The sequence below is a fragment of the Armigeres subalbatus genome, chromosome 2, assembly GCF_024139115.2.
Source record: "Armigeres subalbatus isolate Guangzhou_Male chromosome 2, GZ_Asu_2, whole genome shotgun sequence".
Classification (NCBI taxonomy): domain Eukaryota; kingdom Metazoa; phylum Arthropoda; class Insecta; order Diptera; family Culicidae; genus Armigeres; species Armigeres subalbatus.
Genome location: NC_085140.1, coordinates 223,267,631 through 223,284,356, shown reverse-complemented (window position 1 = coordinate 223,284,356; position 16,726 = coordinate 223,267,631). Strand labels below are relative to the sequence as shown.

Here is a 16,726-nt window from a genome sequence, read left to right as displayed (position 1 = left end):
CTAAATCGAATAATTATAGTATACAACTGTTCGAACAAGATAAAACTAAACGTAACAATAATTAGCTTTTCCAAATTTCTCCGTGTATCATAACACATCAATGGAATAACAAAAATAGGCCCCATTCTTATGTTGAACTGAAACTGTCAAATTTCTTTCTCTGAAGAATCACAAATAAAAATAGAATAGTAATAGTTTTAAAATTTCGATTAGTAGTAATCCTTTAAAAAATGGACGAACAAAAACAAATTGAGAACATTTACAGATTTAAGTGGTTCATGTCTCTCACAAGAAAACGTGCACCAAAAACTGAAGAAACTTGCAATCTTGGTAGTACATCAAGGGAAACAACACAAAATAATGGAATGTTTTTCACTATTCGAAAACGATTTCAAAAACTGACCTCAGTGAAAATCAAAGCATATGAACCAAAACAGTTTTCAACGTCATTTGATCATTCATCAGAGGATCGGCACCACATTGAAGTTACAGATCGCTGTTCAGATAACGATTTTGCTCGAATGGTTTTGGAGCAACATAATCAAAATCCTATCAAATTTTCTTCGCCCAATGTGAACCTGCCTGTGATACCTACTGGAAGTGCAGTTCCGTCGATGATAGATAAGAATGAAAATTTTGGATGTACTGATCACGCTGACGGTGAGAGTCTGGATATGATGATGAGAAAGGTGCGGACAAATCTTCTCAAGTATGGATGGTACTGGGGAAAATTAACAAGATCTGCTGCTCAAAAGCGTCTTGCACGCCAAGACAATGGAACGTTTTTAGTTCGAGATTCAGAAACGGAAAAACATCAATTTGCCATAAGTTTCCGATGTTCTGGAATCACACTACACTGTAGGATTGATTACAATGATAATAACTGGTAAGTTTGTTTGCTATAGTAATAAATCTTAGTATCATTCCATTTGGATAGAGGAGACAAATTTAATAGAACTGATTACACGGGATGTCCATGAGCTATGCAGCTAGCATTTACTGATCCTTAAAGTATTATGGTATCATATCAATAAACCAGTAATTTTGATTGAAACATGCTAGAGAACTTCGGCACAATAGCGTCGTTTTACGTGCTGGACAATTTTTCCAGTGTTTAAAGTCTTTCATGATATTGTATGTGCAGTTTGTAGCATTGCCAAACACATAGTTTGGAGTTAACCACGAACATCTTCTACGTTCATGATTCTTCGTTGAAAAAATTAATTCGCTGAGGGAAACGTTTTCAAATAATGAATATTTAAGTAACCTCAGGTTTTTTTTTTAGTTCATCACTTGTTCACGTTGCAGTCATTGGCGTAGGGGGCTAACTTTTTTTTTTCTAATTTTATAAACACAAAAAAGTCGACATAAATCATGTAAACTGTTCGCAAACTGGCCTTCAGCTATTTCAACATATGCATTGATAACTTGAACATTGCAAATAATGTTCATCGAGGTTTAGCGCTGACTTAAAAAATCTAGAGATGTCTTAGGACTCTCGGAAACTTTGGTACGTTTTGAAGGAACTTAGCAATAAATTCATCTGAAAGAATTATAAGTTTTCCACATTTAAATTTTAGTTGCCTCTCCTTGAAATGTTTTGGGATGCCTTGGTAATCCCTTTGGAAAGGCCATGCATCTTTTGAGACCATATCAGAAAGCTAAAGATCACACGTTCGGGTGAGTAAAACACACTAAAAAAGTTGTAGTTTTTGGCTGTTCCAGTTTTGTAACGCGGCAAAAAAGAGTTCAATTCTTCATCCGACGGTTTCGATAATCTATTTTACATTTTTCTAGGATTGGAAGATTTTTTTTGTACATCTAACCCGTGAAAATGGTAAAATAAATTACCAAAACCGTCAGATGCAAAAATAAACTTATTTTTGCTGCGTTACAAGACTGTAACTACACGCTCCGTTATGTATATCCACAGCCAAGCATTAATTCTGAAAATAACTTTAAAATATTAAATGATTAATCATTTGCTGCAAAAATTCAATGAAAATCAGAGTTTGCTAAAAAAAACGGTAATTTAAGCATCCTATGTCGCTTTGAATCTAAGTCAATTTGCCAAAACAATTATTAATTAAATAAATTTAATTAATCAATCAATTAAAATCTCAGATATGGTGTAGGCTTTTTCAGTCTATGTTACTTCTGGGGCCCTCCTTAGCCGTGCGGTAAGACGCGCGGCTACAAAGCAAGACCATGCTGAGGGTGGCTTGGTTCGATTCCCGGTGCCGGTCTAGGCAATTTTCGGATTGGAAATTGCCTCGACTTCCCTGGGCATAAAAGTATCATCATGTTAGCCTCATGATATACGAATCCAAAAATGGTAACTTGGCTTAGAAACCTCGCAGTTAATAACTGTGGAAGTGCTTAATGAACACTAAGTTGCGAGGCGGCTCTGTCCCAGTGTGGGGATGTAATGTCAATGAGAAGAAGAAGAAGAAGTTACTTCTATTATTTATTCGATCAGCATTGAATCAGCTCAAAATCACTGTTCCTACTAACACCTCCTTAAGTAATAATTTCTGGATAATCAAGGGAGCCTAATATCCTTCGTTTTCAACATTTTTATCGCAAAACATAATAATTGTTCAAAGTTTGAATACTCGATAAAATAGATTCAACTAGTTCGTAGAGAGATGATGGAGAGAATCCATTGCTTACAGTTACGCCTTCATGTGACCAGAGAGCTAGATATGAGCAATAGTAATGGAAAGTGACCACAATTCTAGGGGGGCTAATTTGGTCCTAGATGGGGTTATAGCCCTCCCTAGCCCCCCTGTAGTTACGCCAATGGTTGCAGTTCATTTTTGTGAACATTACTCCCAAGATGTAAACATTACCCGCATGTTGGCTTAGTTCATACATAAAAATAATGCGATATGTTCAATTTTCAGGTCGTTTTCAGGTCTAACAACGCCAACGCATTACGCAACTATGGTTGAGCTTATAGAAGATTCAATGAAAAAATCTGAATTTGATGTTATTGGGTTCGGGAAGCAAACATCTCCTCTCACGCCTCCATTTCCCGTACGATTGAAGAAGCCAATCAATAGATTTTTCGAAGTAGCCACTCTTCAACATATGTGTAAGTTTATTATACAACAACGATTAAATACTAATGACATTGCACATTTGCCTCTACCAAGTAAACTTAAGAAATATATCGAAGAAAATTTATAAGTTTTTTTTCAATGTGTATCGGTCAGCTATGTATTTTTTAATAAGTTGTTTTTATGTTTAATCACCTTAAGTTTTAACAGGATCTCCGTATATGAGATGTAGGCCCTTTTTACGTTACTGAAAATATTTCACTTTAGACAAAAACATAAATGTACATGTGCACTATTTAATAAATGAAGAACTGCCATAACTGAAAATGTCCGAAGTATCGCTCACTCCCCTTTATGCTATTACATATAATTCAGCCACAAATGTTTGCATATATAACTTCCGTTATCATTTAATATATTTGTTCTGATCTCTAATTTATCCTATAATATCACTGTCGTAGACTTTAGAACTGTTTGTTTATTCTAAAACAACCATTTAGCGTGATCCAAGTTGTATAAAATAGATACCATAAAATTAACTATTTCCGGTAAACTATGTAGAATTTTACGATTGAGGTTTCTGCCTGCCGCTGTGAAAAATGTGTATATTTTAAGTTCGAACAAACTTTACCATGTTTTTTTCAAAGCAATTTGTTTTTGGGTTCTAAGTTTTTTCATAAGATTGCGGTGCATAAGGAAGGAAGCTATGTATAAAACGTGTTTATATATTATTTGTAATAAATGAATGAAATATAAAAAAGACGTTTTTGTAAATTGTTTGTTATTTTCGCCGAAGAAATCTCGCTCAACTTTTCAAAAGGACCTAAGTGACATTTTTTTCATGAATTAATTTGAATAGCGCAATCAACAGAAAAACATGAAAGCTTTTGATTGCAGTACTCAAATTAATTCATGAAAAAAATGTTACTTAGGTCCTTTTCAAAAGTTAAGCGAGAAATGTTTCTTTTGATCGATTACTCCGGATGAAGAACGGAAAGATTGTCGTTGCGTAGGAAAATATGTAACAAACAAGAGTGAACATTAAAAACAACCTGATTATTCCACCTAGCGGTGTTGGTGTGATGAATATTAGTGTTAGGTGAGTAAGAATGGGCGAATCTATTTTAACCGAGCCTGTAACAAGCGCGGTGTCATCATCATCAATAGACATAGACCGCTGTCATCATTGAAAAGTAGTATAAAAACATCCTGGCTACGATTTGGCGTAATGACAATAGCATGACAGTAGCCTGATTTTAACAGAGAACAGACGTTCATTTTATACCGTAATATTGTGTAAAACTGTGTGCTGGTATTTTTTTAAGTATATCGTTATGCCCCCGCTGCGCGGTGCTAGTGTGCTGGTAATTAGGCTTTCTGCGAGCATGTACGTACACGCACATTTCACTCACACTTTTACTCAGTTTGTTTGCAACCACGAGCAGCTGTCACCGCAAAATCAAATGGGATTGTTTGCAACCACGAACCGTGCGCTCGTGTTGGTGAGAAATTTCGGCGAGACCCTAATGTTTGTGAAATCTTGCCTTATTTTACTTTTTAGTGCTAGTGTTCATTCCGATTGCCTATAGACACTATAGACGAGCGCAGGCACGGTTTGGTTATTTCGATTAAGTGTGTTTTTCCACTTTTTCACAGTGTAGCACGCGAATTTGACGTCACACGCTGCGTTGCTTGGGTTGCAATACACGCTAACCTGAAACAACCCAGTGGCCGGGTCGATTGTACCCGGATTTTTTCGATGTTAGCAGTTGTCAAAATCTGGGTATGTCAACAAAATGGATCTGAGTCAGACGAACCCGAAATCTGGGTAATTGGGGACTTAAACATTTTCGGATGCAGCAACAAGGTGTCGACCGACTTCAAAGACTCATGCCCGAATAAAATGTTCGGGTTTTTCACTGAATGCACCAAGAAACAGGTAAGAAATTTAAATTTATCATGGCGGAGGATTGTCGGCACAGCTGGCAAATGGAATGCATTGGGCAAACTGTTTTGTTTAACGTTTTTTACATAATAATAATTTTCTGGAGCGGAAAGATCTGGGTACCGGTTACCCAGATTTTTCGCTTCTACGGTAACCCAGATTTGAGTCAAGGTACCCTTACCCAGATTAGAGTAACCACGGTTTTGCCGAATCTGGGTCACTTTGACATAAATCTGGGTAGATCCAGGTTAGCGTGTAGTGACGTCATGCTCGTTTGGCTATACTAACTGACAGTTCGTTTGGCTACACTCGCCTTCGCCTCAGCTCGTCTATGGAACCTATAGTGTCTATACGATTGCCTACTAGATATTAGCACCACCTTGTTTACGTAGTGTAAACTAGGGATTCTACATTCAGAGATATGCGAAAGCGGCCATCTTGAGCCAATCGAGCATTGAGAGCTGTCAGAATCTGAGCCAAATGAACATTGTTATTGTTGCGGATTGAAAGGTATTGCAATAGTAATGAAAAAGATTTTACGAAAAGTTTTGTCGAATAAACAATTTGTTTTACATTGGCAAGTTGAAGTAGTCTAGTTTATGCATGGTATTTTGTTCATTTGGGGCCCTCCGTAGCCGTGCGGTAAGACGCTCGGCTACAAAGCAAGACCATGCTGAGGGTGGGTGGGTTCGATTCCCGGTGCCGGTCTAGGCAATTTTCGGATTGGAAATTGTCTCGACTTCCCTGGGCATAAAAGTATCATCGTGCTAGCCTCATGATATACGAATGCAAAAATTGTAACCTGGCTTAGAAACCTCGCAGTTAATAACTGTGGAAGTGCTTAATGAACACTAAGCTGCGAGGCGGCTCTGTCCCAGTGTGGGGATGTAATGCCAATAAGAAGAAGAAGAAGATTTTGTTCATTTGTATTGCACTTTTATTTTAGTGATAATGCACTGTTAGACGTTAGATAACGAAATCTGAAAATGCCATTATACGCAAAGTCATGTTCGAGCTCCAACATTTTGCGCCACGGCAAGTGCTGGCGGCAAGTTGGCGCTTTGGTCGTTCGTGTGTGATATTGTTGGTCGAATAAATTGATTGTTCGTGCTGCTGTTGGAAAAACTTGATGGATGTTTGAATAAACGAGAGGTGGAGTCAATGTTGGTCAAACTGCTTGACCGTGTGTACGTTCCATTAGTCTCTGATTTGATGTTTGTGGAGGTCAACTGCATCCACTGGTCGAGCATTTTGATCAATGTCGTATATAAGAAGGCTTGAATTCACTTAATCAGCACCTTCTTATATGCATCATTGGTCAGAATGCTCGAATCCCTCGAAGCGGTGTGTGCAGTCAAGGGCCTCATACGCCTGTCACTGGCGAACAAAGCTCGTGTACTCTGCATCGAAGCTTAGAACCGGTGTTATGTAATGTACACACCAGTCAAGCAGTTCGACGAACATTGACTCCGCCCCCCCAGAAAACGCTTCGGTTGCTGCTTTGTTCGAACGTGTGTGAAGTTGTTCGAACAACCATTTGACAGCACATTCAAAGTTAATTGCTTATGTGCCGGGTATTAAGCCACCCGGTGTGGAAATTAATTACTATGTCTGAAACTTGATTATGCATATGTACAACATGTGATAGATTTAGTTCGGAAAAGGTATTGGAGGGTAACCGCCACTTCGGTGGGGTTTGATCCCACGACCCCAGTTCGCATGACAGGTGCTTTCCCTACTAAGCTACGAAGGACCTCCGTCGTCCACCGCAGCTTAGCGGGTACTGATGAAACCAAATTCCCAGCACCAGGTACCAGCCGATCTCTCGCAATACATTTTCAGAACCAACTCTCTCAAATGTATTTTTGTACACATGTCAACCAAGTAGGATGAGTATTTAGTATTGTCCGGCTCCTACACACTTGCTTCATCAGCAACGGCGCTCAATGAAGTAGGGTTGTGTGAGGTTGTGCCAGTTTGGTCGTCAGATCCCAACCCGACCACACAAGCGAAGAGAGATCGCCACTCGAGTTCAGCACATTCAAAGTTAATTGCCTATATGCCGGGTATTAAGCCACCCGGTGTGGAAATTAATTACTATGGTATTGGAGGGTAACCGCCCCTTCGGTGGGGTTTGATCCCACGACCCCAGTTCGCATGACAGGTGCTTTCCCTACTAAGCTACGAAGGACCTCCAATACCTTTTCCGAACTAAATCTATCACATGTTGTACATATGCATAATCAAGTTTCAGACATAGTAACCATTTGACAGTTGGCGGCTCGGTTGGAAAAAATTAAAACGGTTTGATTTTGGTTTGAGTTTCCGGGGGTGGAGTCAAGGTTCGCCGAACATGTTTGAGCATTTGTAGTGAAGTTGCACAAACTCTCATATATTTTTCGATGGTTGGTGCTCAAGTTGGCGCTTCGGTCGTTCGTGTGTGATATTGTTGGTCGAATAAATTGATTGTTCGTGCCGCTGTTGGTAAAACTTTATGGATGTTTGAATAAACGAGAGGTGGAGTCAATGTTGGTCAAACTGCTTGACCGTGTGTACGTTCCGTTGGGGCGCAATCGTTAATGCGAACATTTTTATATTCGGTTAGTTACTGCAAATAAATTCTTTTTCGAGTCCTTATAATCAAGCAGGTATCTCAAGCATACCACATCGTTATAATGCTGCATGGTTGAGTGTTTAATTTTGTTAAAATATCGAAAACAAAAGAGTGCATAAAATTGCCTCGCCATAACAAAAGGGTGGTAGAGAATTAACGCTGTTGTTTACAGTTTAGAACCAAATCCAGATGTCGCACATGTTGGGGTAGGGATTCAGTGCTCCGCCTTCTCCCCCTGGGTGCAGTTGACCCCCACAAACGTCAAATCAGAGACTAAACCGCAGGCAAGCTGGCGGTCATTACCGTTCGCGGAAATTTTTGAAAGGAAAAAATGCGATATGATTAACCCTGGAATACAAGTCGATTGGTATATGTAAAACACTACCATCGGAAGAGCAGCTAGGCGCAGCTTCTCTTGAAGATGGCTATTCGGTCCGCCATTGGAAGTACCGCAACTGTTGCACTAGACACTGAGCCTCCTGATTAAAGTAACGACTGGTATGACGGCGAATGTGAAGACCAAAATGCAGCATGGAAGAGATTGCTACAACAGCGCAAGAGGGCATAGGGAAGTAGCATCTTGGTATGCGAATTGCGTCCAGATGTTCCAACATACGGATCTATCGACGCCATTCCTGGAACATTTCGCTTAATATTTCTCCCTCCCAATCGATTTTTGCACGTCACACGTTTTGTATGAGAATTTTCCCGTGTATCACAACAAGCGACACCAGTCCAAGGGGATCAAAAATACTTATGACCACTTTTAGTAACTGTCGTTTTGTGGGTATACGCGTTTCATGAATTAATGGCATCAACTCTTCCCGGAAAAGAACACTGGAAGAGAATTCATCTGAATCAGGATATCAACTCATTCCTAGAGCACTTCCTGAAGCTGAAGATGTCCCAAGTAACACCAAGCATTACAAAATTGCACATATGTATCAATCATAAACCGGCATGCTATATGCTAACAGCATTAGATCAGTTTTAACGATTTCCATTTATTTATTATCAGACTACGGCCGGAGTGGCCTGTGCTGCACATAAAAGTCTTCTCCATTCAGTTCGGTCCATGGCTGCACTTTGCCAACCACGCAGTCTGCGGAGGGTCCGCAAATCGTCCTCCACCTGATCGATCCACCTTGCCCGCTGTGCACCTCGCCTTCTTGTTCCCGTCGGATCGTTGTCAAGAACCATTTTCACCGGCACTGTTGTCCTTCTGACATCAGCTAGAGTGAGAGGGTGCGTCCTGGGGTTCGACAGTGGGCTCTGTTGAACTCCTATAAAAAGCTGCATGTGTCCCCAAGCAGGCCCTATCAAAGCGACCGTGTGCCGCTCAAAGCGCACTAGCCTAGTCCTGGTGTTGGGTGGGACTTTAAACAAATTTGACCCGACTGACCGAGCGTCTGTTCACCAAGGAGGTGCAGCTCCAACAGCGTCTGTTCTGGCATCCAGCGGCTGAGTATGAAATGCTATTCCCCGGAAGCTATACCTAAGATGGCAGCCCCATCCCGGTGGATAGGGAACCTTGGGCCAACAACCTACTGTTCCCGAAACATCAATTTGTTCGAGAATCCGATAATGAAAGAATAGGGACTGATTTTACGGCGACGACTCTTAGCGCGAAACAACGGACACGAATAGGAACATGTAACGTTTTAACCCTAGCCCAGCAGGGTAAATTGGCACAACTTGCCAATGAGGCACGCCGCATGAAGCTTGAGATACTGGGACTGAGTGAAGCCGGTTGGCCAAACTTTGGAGAACACAGAACGCCGTCGGGACAAGTTCTGCTGTACTCTGGTTTACGAGGTGAACACGCTCCCCGGCATCGCGGAGTTGGCTTCCTACTAAGCGCTCAGGCACACTCTGCGCTTATGAAGTGGGAACCTATAAGTGAAAGGATAATCGTTGCCAGATTTAGAACACGGGTCCGAAACCTTACTATAATCCAATGTTATGCGCCAACCAATGCTGCCGATCTGCAAGACAAAGAGAACTTCTACAGTCAACTCAATGCCGTCGTAGATAGAATTTCGAAGGGTCATATCAAGATCTGTTTGGGCGACTTCAATGCGAAGATCGGATCCGACAACTCGAACCATGAGCGCATAATGGGACGCCATGGTCTCGGAGAAATGAGCGAAAACGGAGAGCTGTTCGCAGAATTTTGTGGTAATAACGACATGGTGATCGGGGGATCGCTCTTCCTTCATCGACCGGTTCACAAGGTCACGTGGGTCTCCCGTGACGGCTTTACAGAAAATAAAATCGACCACATCTGCATCAGCCGAAAATGGAAACGGAGCCTTCTTGATGTACGGAATAAACGTAGTGCCGATATCGCGTCTGATCATCACCAGTGGTGCGAATTCTCAATCTCAGTGACTGAAATTTGTTGAAATTGATACCATATCCTCTTCACACTCCTTTCCTAACAGTGAAAACTGAAAATGGTTAGCAGCAACAATCAAAGAAAGAGTAAACAAAAGACCTCTCTTCTCATTGCACACGCAGCCCGCAGTGACAGTCCATTCAGTTCACTCGCTGCTGCGCGAATGCGACGGCACTATATAAATGCATGGGTGAATACTATCATTTGAAAGGCAATGACAGGAGATTAGTGCCGAATGATCATCAGCTTCAGCCCACTGTTGACAAACCGAGCAAGCTAATCTACTCCTGCTTTGTCTTACTGACTGAAAGACACCGTCACAGGCGAAGAGGAGCAGAGAAAAATACAAACCAAAAGAATCACACTCAGCAGGCATTGTTGATAAATTGCACCACTGATCATTACCTCCTCATCGGCGAAATACGCCTGCGCATTGCGCGGATTCGTCGGCAGGAGGGAAGAGTTGGACGACGATTCAACACACGCCGACTGGAAGATGCCACGGTGAAACGGTCCTTCGTTGAAGAACTGGAGACGCGTGCTGCAGATATTCCGGAAGGTGGCAGCGTGGAAGACCAATGGACCGCCATCAAGCATGCCTTCATCACCACCAGCGAGAATAATCTGGGTGAACTACGCACCCAGAGAAAACAATGGATCACCGATGATACCTGGAGAAAGATAGAGGAACGAAGAGAAGCCAAAGCCGCGATAGAGCGATCGAAAATCAGAGGAGTCTTAGCCCGTCAACGATACGCGGCTCTTGAGAAGGAAGTAAAACGCTCATGTCGACGGGACAAGCGAGCGTGGGCAGACTCTCTGGCCGACGAAGGAGAGAGCCACCGCAACCGGGGATATTCGCCTCCTCTACGATATCTCACGACGCTTAAGCGGGGCGAAGATGAATGCAACGATGCCTGTGAAAGACGCGAATGATCAGTTATTGACCGACCCGACTGACCAGCTGAAATGCTGGTTCGAGCACTTCGAACAACCATCCAAAGCATGAAATCGAATAAAGCCCCAGGGGTCGACCGCATATCAGCCGAGATGCTCAAAGCTGACCCCATGACATCCGCTCAACTACTGCATCGTTTATTTCGTAATATCTGGGACACCGCAACTTTCCCGGTCGACTGGATGCAAGGTATCTTAGTGAAGGTACCCAAAAAGGGCGACCTGACTGTATGTGATAACTGGCGAGGCATTATGTTGCTGTGTACCGTTCTCAAAGTTCTGTGCAAAATTATCCTAGGTCGGATTCAGGAGAAGATCGATGCGACTCTCCGGCGGCAGCAAGCTGGATTCCGTGCCGGAAGATCCTGTTTGGACCATATTGTCACGCTCCGCATCATTCTGGAGCAGGTCAACGAATTTCAAGAGTCCCTTTACTTGGTATTCATTGACTACGAAAAAGCTTTCGACCGTCTCAATCACGAGAATATGTGGGGCGTCCTGAGACGCAAGGGAGTTCCTGAGAAAATCATCGGCCTTATCGAGGCACAGTACGAGGCCTTCTCGTGTAGAGTGCTGCACAATGGGGTCTTGTCCGACCCTATCCGGGTCGTAGCTGGTGTGAGGCAAGGATGTATTATATCACCGTTACTGTTCCTCATCGTAATCGACGAGATTCTGGTAGATGCGATTGACCGTGAACCAAACCGCGGGCTGTTATGGCAGACTATAACCATGGAGCACCTAAATGACTTCGAATTGGCGGATGATGTTGCACTCTTCGCGCAACGGCGCTCTGATATGCAGAGTAAGCTCAACGACCTTGCCGAGCGCTCCTCTTCGGCAGGTTTAGTCATCAACGTCAACAAAACCAAATCGTTGGATGTAAACACGGTGACTCCTTCCAGTTTCACAGAAGCCGGGCAAACAGTGGAGAATGTTGAAAGCTTCCAATATCTTGGTAGCCAAATGGCGTCAGACGGCGGTACCAAGATCGACATAGGCGCACGGATCAAGAAAGCAAGGGCTGCCTTTGCGAGTTTAAGAAATATCTCACAACTGGATCTCAAACAACGAGCTCCATCGCCGTTGTCACCAGAGGCCGATAGCAACAGAAATTCGGGATCGGAAGTGGGGCTGGGTCGGTCACACTCTACGTAGGGGCGGAAACGAAATCTGTAAACAAGCATTAGACTGGAACCCAGCGGGACATCGCAGCAGAGGCAGACCCAGAGGCTCATGGCGGCGAAGCCTCAATAAAGAAATAAAAGAAGTCGACCGAAATCTAACCTGGCAACAGGTTAAAGCGATAGCCGGGAAACGCTCAGGATGGAGATCTTTCAAGTCGGCCCTTTGCACCACCGGAGGTGTACAGGATCCATAAGTAAGTAAGTAATTTTCGCCGGATTACTGTCCGAAATTCTGGCTACGTGCCCGGCCCACCGCAGTCTTCCAATTTTCGCGGTGTGAACGATGGATGGTTCTCCCAACAGCTACGTACCGTCCGCCATCTGCACCCCACCATAGATGGTACGCAACACTTTCCTTTCAAAAACTCCCAGTGCGCGTTGGTCCTCCACGAGTATCGTCCAGGTCTCGTGTCCGTTTTATAAGCGTTTTGTAGATAGTCAGTTTGGTACGGCGGCGAACTCTATTCGATCGGACCGTCTTAAGGAGTCCAAAGTACGTACGATTTCCAGCCACTATGCGCCTCGAATTTCTCTGCTGGTATCGTTATCGGCGGTCACCAGTGAGCCCAAGTACACGAATTCTTCAACCACCTCGATTTCGTCACCACCGATAGAAACTCGTGGTGGGTAGCTTACATTGACCTCTCTTGAGCCTCTTCCTATCATGTACTTCGTCTTCGACGTATTGATGACTAGTCCAATCCGTTTAGCTTCGCTTTTCAGTCTGATGTAGGCTTCCTACATCCTCTCAAAGTTACGTGCCATGATATCAATGTCGTCGGCGAAACCAAATAACTGGACGGACTTCGTGAAAATCGTACCACTCGTGTCAATCGTATTACTCCCTCCAAAGCGATGTTGAATAGCATACACGAATAACCATTACCTTGCCGTAACCCTCTACGCGTTTCGAAGGGACTCGAGAATGCCCCTGAAACTCGAACTACGCACATCACCCGATCCATCGTCGCCTTGATCAACCGTATCAGTTTATCCGGAAATCCGTTTTCGTGCATTAGCTGCCATAGCTGGTCGCGATCGATTGTATCATATGCGGCTTTGAAGTCGATAAATAGATGATGTGTGGGCACGTTGTATTCGCGGCATTTCTGCAATACCTGACGTATGGCGAACACCTGGTCTGTGGTAGAGCGTTCACCCACACAGTAAAAAATAAAAAGTAATATCACATCATATTTGATGCACATCATCGCCGTCGTAATTATAATGTTATATTACATTTGATTGACGTAACCAAAAGTTGACTTACTTGATAATTCGTTTGCAAATTAAAGCAGTGTAATTCATTTGCGACGTAATATTTGCGATGTAACTGAAAAAACGACGTAAAAACAGGTCAGGATGAATCCCGCTTTCGGTAGCGGGATTAGGGGTATTCGGATATTTTTCTTTCATGTTTGAAAATACATTTTCAGAGGCAACAATATCGAATTTTATTTATTCAAATCGCATTTTATTGTATACACAAAAACTTGAACTAAAAATGTAATTAAAATTCATATTTTTCTATTTTAATTTTTAACTATTAATTTTTAATTTTAAAGTTAAATTTTTATTTTTCATGGGTATATATATTTTATTCAATTTATTCAATTCACTATATATTTTATAATTATTTATGTATTTTTATTATTATGTATGTATTATGTTTTATCGGCGGTGACGTGGCGGATTCACGCTGCTGGTTATCGTCAATTAAGGCGGGAGAATTTGTTCGAAAATTTTTTCAGGAAGTCCTTCGGAAATTGCTTAGGAAGGTACTCCTCCTCCTTAGGAAGGTAATTCCTCCGGAAGTTTGTCTGAAAATTCCTCCAGATATTTCTTTGCAAATACCTCCGCGAATTCCATTGGAAATTTCCCCAGGAATTTCTCTGAAAATTCTTCTAGCAATTCCTCCGGAGAATCGTCAAATTCCTTCACAATTTCCTTCAGGAATTTCCTAGGAAATTCCTCCAGAAATCCCTTCGGAAGTGACTCCAGAATTCCCTCGGAAGTTACTCGAGAATTCCTCCAGAAGCTCTTACGTGAGCTCTTCCAGAAGGTCCTCCAGGAATTCCTCCGGATTTTACTGCGGGAATTCTTCCGGAGATTCCTCCAGGATCTCCTCCAAGAATTTCTTTGGATGTTCCTCCAGCAATTCCCCCAGAAGATCGTTTAAAATCCTCCAGACATTCCTTGGATACCTCTACGAGTTTTCTTAGAAATTGCCCCAGAAATTTGTCTGAAAGTTCCTCCGAAAGATCCTCGAGCAATTCCATCACAATTTCCTCGATTTCCATGAATTCCTTTGGAAAAATTTCTTTTGGAATTTGTTCCAGCAATTCGCCTGGGAGTTCCCCAGGGACTTCCTCCGGAGTTTCTTCCAGCAATTCATGCGGAAACTTCTTCCAGGAATTTCTCCGGAAGTTCCTCCGGAAGTTCCTCCGGGAATTCCTCCGGAAGTTCCTCCGGGAAAACCTCTGGAAGTTCCTCAGGGAATTCCTCCGGAAGTTCCTCCGGGAATTCCTCCGGAAGTTCCTCCGGGAATTCCTCCGGAAGTTCCTCCGGGAATTCCTCCGGAAGTTCCCCGGGAATTCCTCCGGAAGTTCCCCGGGAATTCCTCCGGAAGTTCCCCCGGAATTCCTCCGGAAGTTCCCCCGGAATTCCTCCGGAAGTTCCCCCGGAATTCCTCCGGAAGTTCCCCCGGAATTCCTCCGGAAGTTCCCCCGGAATTCCTCCGGAAGTTCCCCCGGAATTCCTCCGGAAGTTCCCCCGGAATTCCTCCGGAAGTTCCCCCGGAATTCCTCCGGAAGTTCCCCCGGAATTCCTCCGGAAGTTCCCCCGGAATTCCTCCGGAAGTTCCCCCGGAATTCCTCCGGAAGTTCCCCCGGAATTCCTCCGGAAGTTCCCCCGGGAATTCCTCCGGAAGTTCCCCCGGTAATTCCTCCAAAAGTTCCCCCGGTAATTCCTCCGGAAGTTCCCCCGGTAATTCCTCCGGAAGTTCCCCCGGGAATTCCTCCGGAAGTTCCCCCGGGAATTCCTCCGGAAGTTCCCCCGGGAATTCCTCCGGAAGTTCCTCCGGAAGTTCCCCCGGGAATTCCTCCGGAAGTTCCCCCGGGAATTCCTCCGGAAGTTCCCCCGGGGAATTCCTCCGGAAGTTCCCCCGGGGAATTCCTCCGGAAGTTCCCCCGGGGAATTCCTCCGGAAGTTCCCCCGGGGAATTCCTCCGGAAGTTCCCCCGGGGAATTCCTCCGGAAGTTCCTCCGGGAATTCCTCCGGAAGTTCCTCCGGCAATTCCTCCGGAAGTTCCTCCGGGAATTCCTCCGGAAGTTCCTCCGGGAATTCCTCCGGAAGTTCCTCCAGGAATTCCTCCGGAAGTTCCTCCAGGAATTCCTCCGGAAGTTCCTCCAGGAGTTCCTTCCGGAAGTTCCTCCAGGAGTTCCTTCCGGAAGTTCCTCCAGGAGTTCCTTCCGGAAGTTCCTCCAGGAGTTCCTTCCGGAAGTTCCTCCAGGAGTTCCTTCCGGAAGTTCCTCCGGGAGTTCCTTCCGGAAGTTCCTCCGGGAGTTCCTTCCGGAAGTTCCTCCGGGAGTTCCTTCCGGAAGTTCCTCCGGGAGTTCCTTCCGGAAGTTCCTCCGGGAGTTCCTTCCGGAAGTTCCTCCGGGAGTTCCTTCCGGAAGTTCCTCCGGGAGTTCCTTCCGGAAGTTCCTCCGGGAGTTCCTTCCGGAAGTTCCTCCGGGAGTTCCTTCCGGAAGTTCCTCCGGGAGTTCCTTCCGGAAGTTCCTCCGGGAGTTCCTCCGGGAGTTCCTCCGGAAGTTCCTCCGGGACTTCCTCCGGGAGTTCCTCTGGAAGTTCCTCCGAGTATTCCTCCGGGAATTCCTCCGGTAGTTCCTCTGGAAATTCCTCCGGGAGTTCCTCCGGAAGTTCCTCCGGGAGTTTCTCCGGGAGTTCCTTCGGAAGCTCCTCCGGTAATTCCTCCGGAAGTTCCTCCGGTAATTTTTCCGGAAGTTTCTTCGAGAAGTTCCTCCTCCGGGAAGAATTTCCAGACGAATTCGTGTATGAACTTCCGGGGGAATTTCTGGAGAAACTTCCGGAAGAATTCCTGGCGGAACTTCCGGAGAAATTCTTGGAGGATCTTCTGTAGGAATTCCTGGAAATTTTTCTGAAATAATTCATGGAGAATCTTCCGGAGGAATTTCTCAAGGAATCATTGGTCATCTGGGTGAGCAACCGCCAATTAATAAACAAAATATTAGGTGAAATTCTGAAGGAACTTCCGGAGGAATTTCTGGAGGAACTTCCGAAGGATTTTCTGAAGGAACTTCCGAAGAATTTCTGAAGGAACTTCCGGAGGAATTTCTGAAGGAACTTCCGGAGGAATTTCTGAAGGAACTTCCGGAGGAATTTCTGAAGGAACTTCCGGAGGAATTTCTTAAGGAACTTCCGGAGGAATTTCTGAAGGAACTTCAGGAGGAATTCCTGGATGAACTTCCGGAGAAATTCTTAGAGGAATTTCTGGAGGAACTAAAGGAATTCCTAAGGGAGCTTACGGAGGAATTCTAGGAG

At 44.1% G+C, this 16,726-nt stretch overlaps 1 protein-coding gene across 1 annotated transcript; it reads left to right on the top strand.

Moving 5' to 3' along the window:
• Positions 1-230: 230 nt before the first annotated feature.
• LOC134211751 (cytokine-inducible SH2-containing protein) lies at positions 231-3,389 on the top strand. Its single transcript, XM_062688930.1, has 2 exons — positions 231-886; positions 2,907-3,389. The coding sequence occupies exons 1-2, from the start codon at positions 231-233 to the stop codon at positions 3,190-3,192; spliced, it is 942 nt and encodes a 313-aa protein (XP_062544914.1). The 3' UTR covers positions 3,193-3,389.
• The last annotated feature ends 13,337 nt before the right edge of the window (positions 3,390-16,726 follow it).

Coding starts and splice junctions, on each gene's coding strand:
- LOC134211751 (XM_062688930.1), top strand. CDS start 231: ATGGACGAACAAAAACAAATTGAGAACATTTACAGATTTAAGTGGTTC. Junction 887..2,906: donor GATTACAATGATAATAACTG/GTAAGTTTGTTT, acceptor TTCAATTTTCAG/GTCGTTTTCAGGTCTAACAA.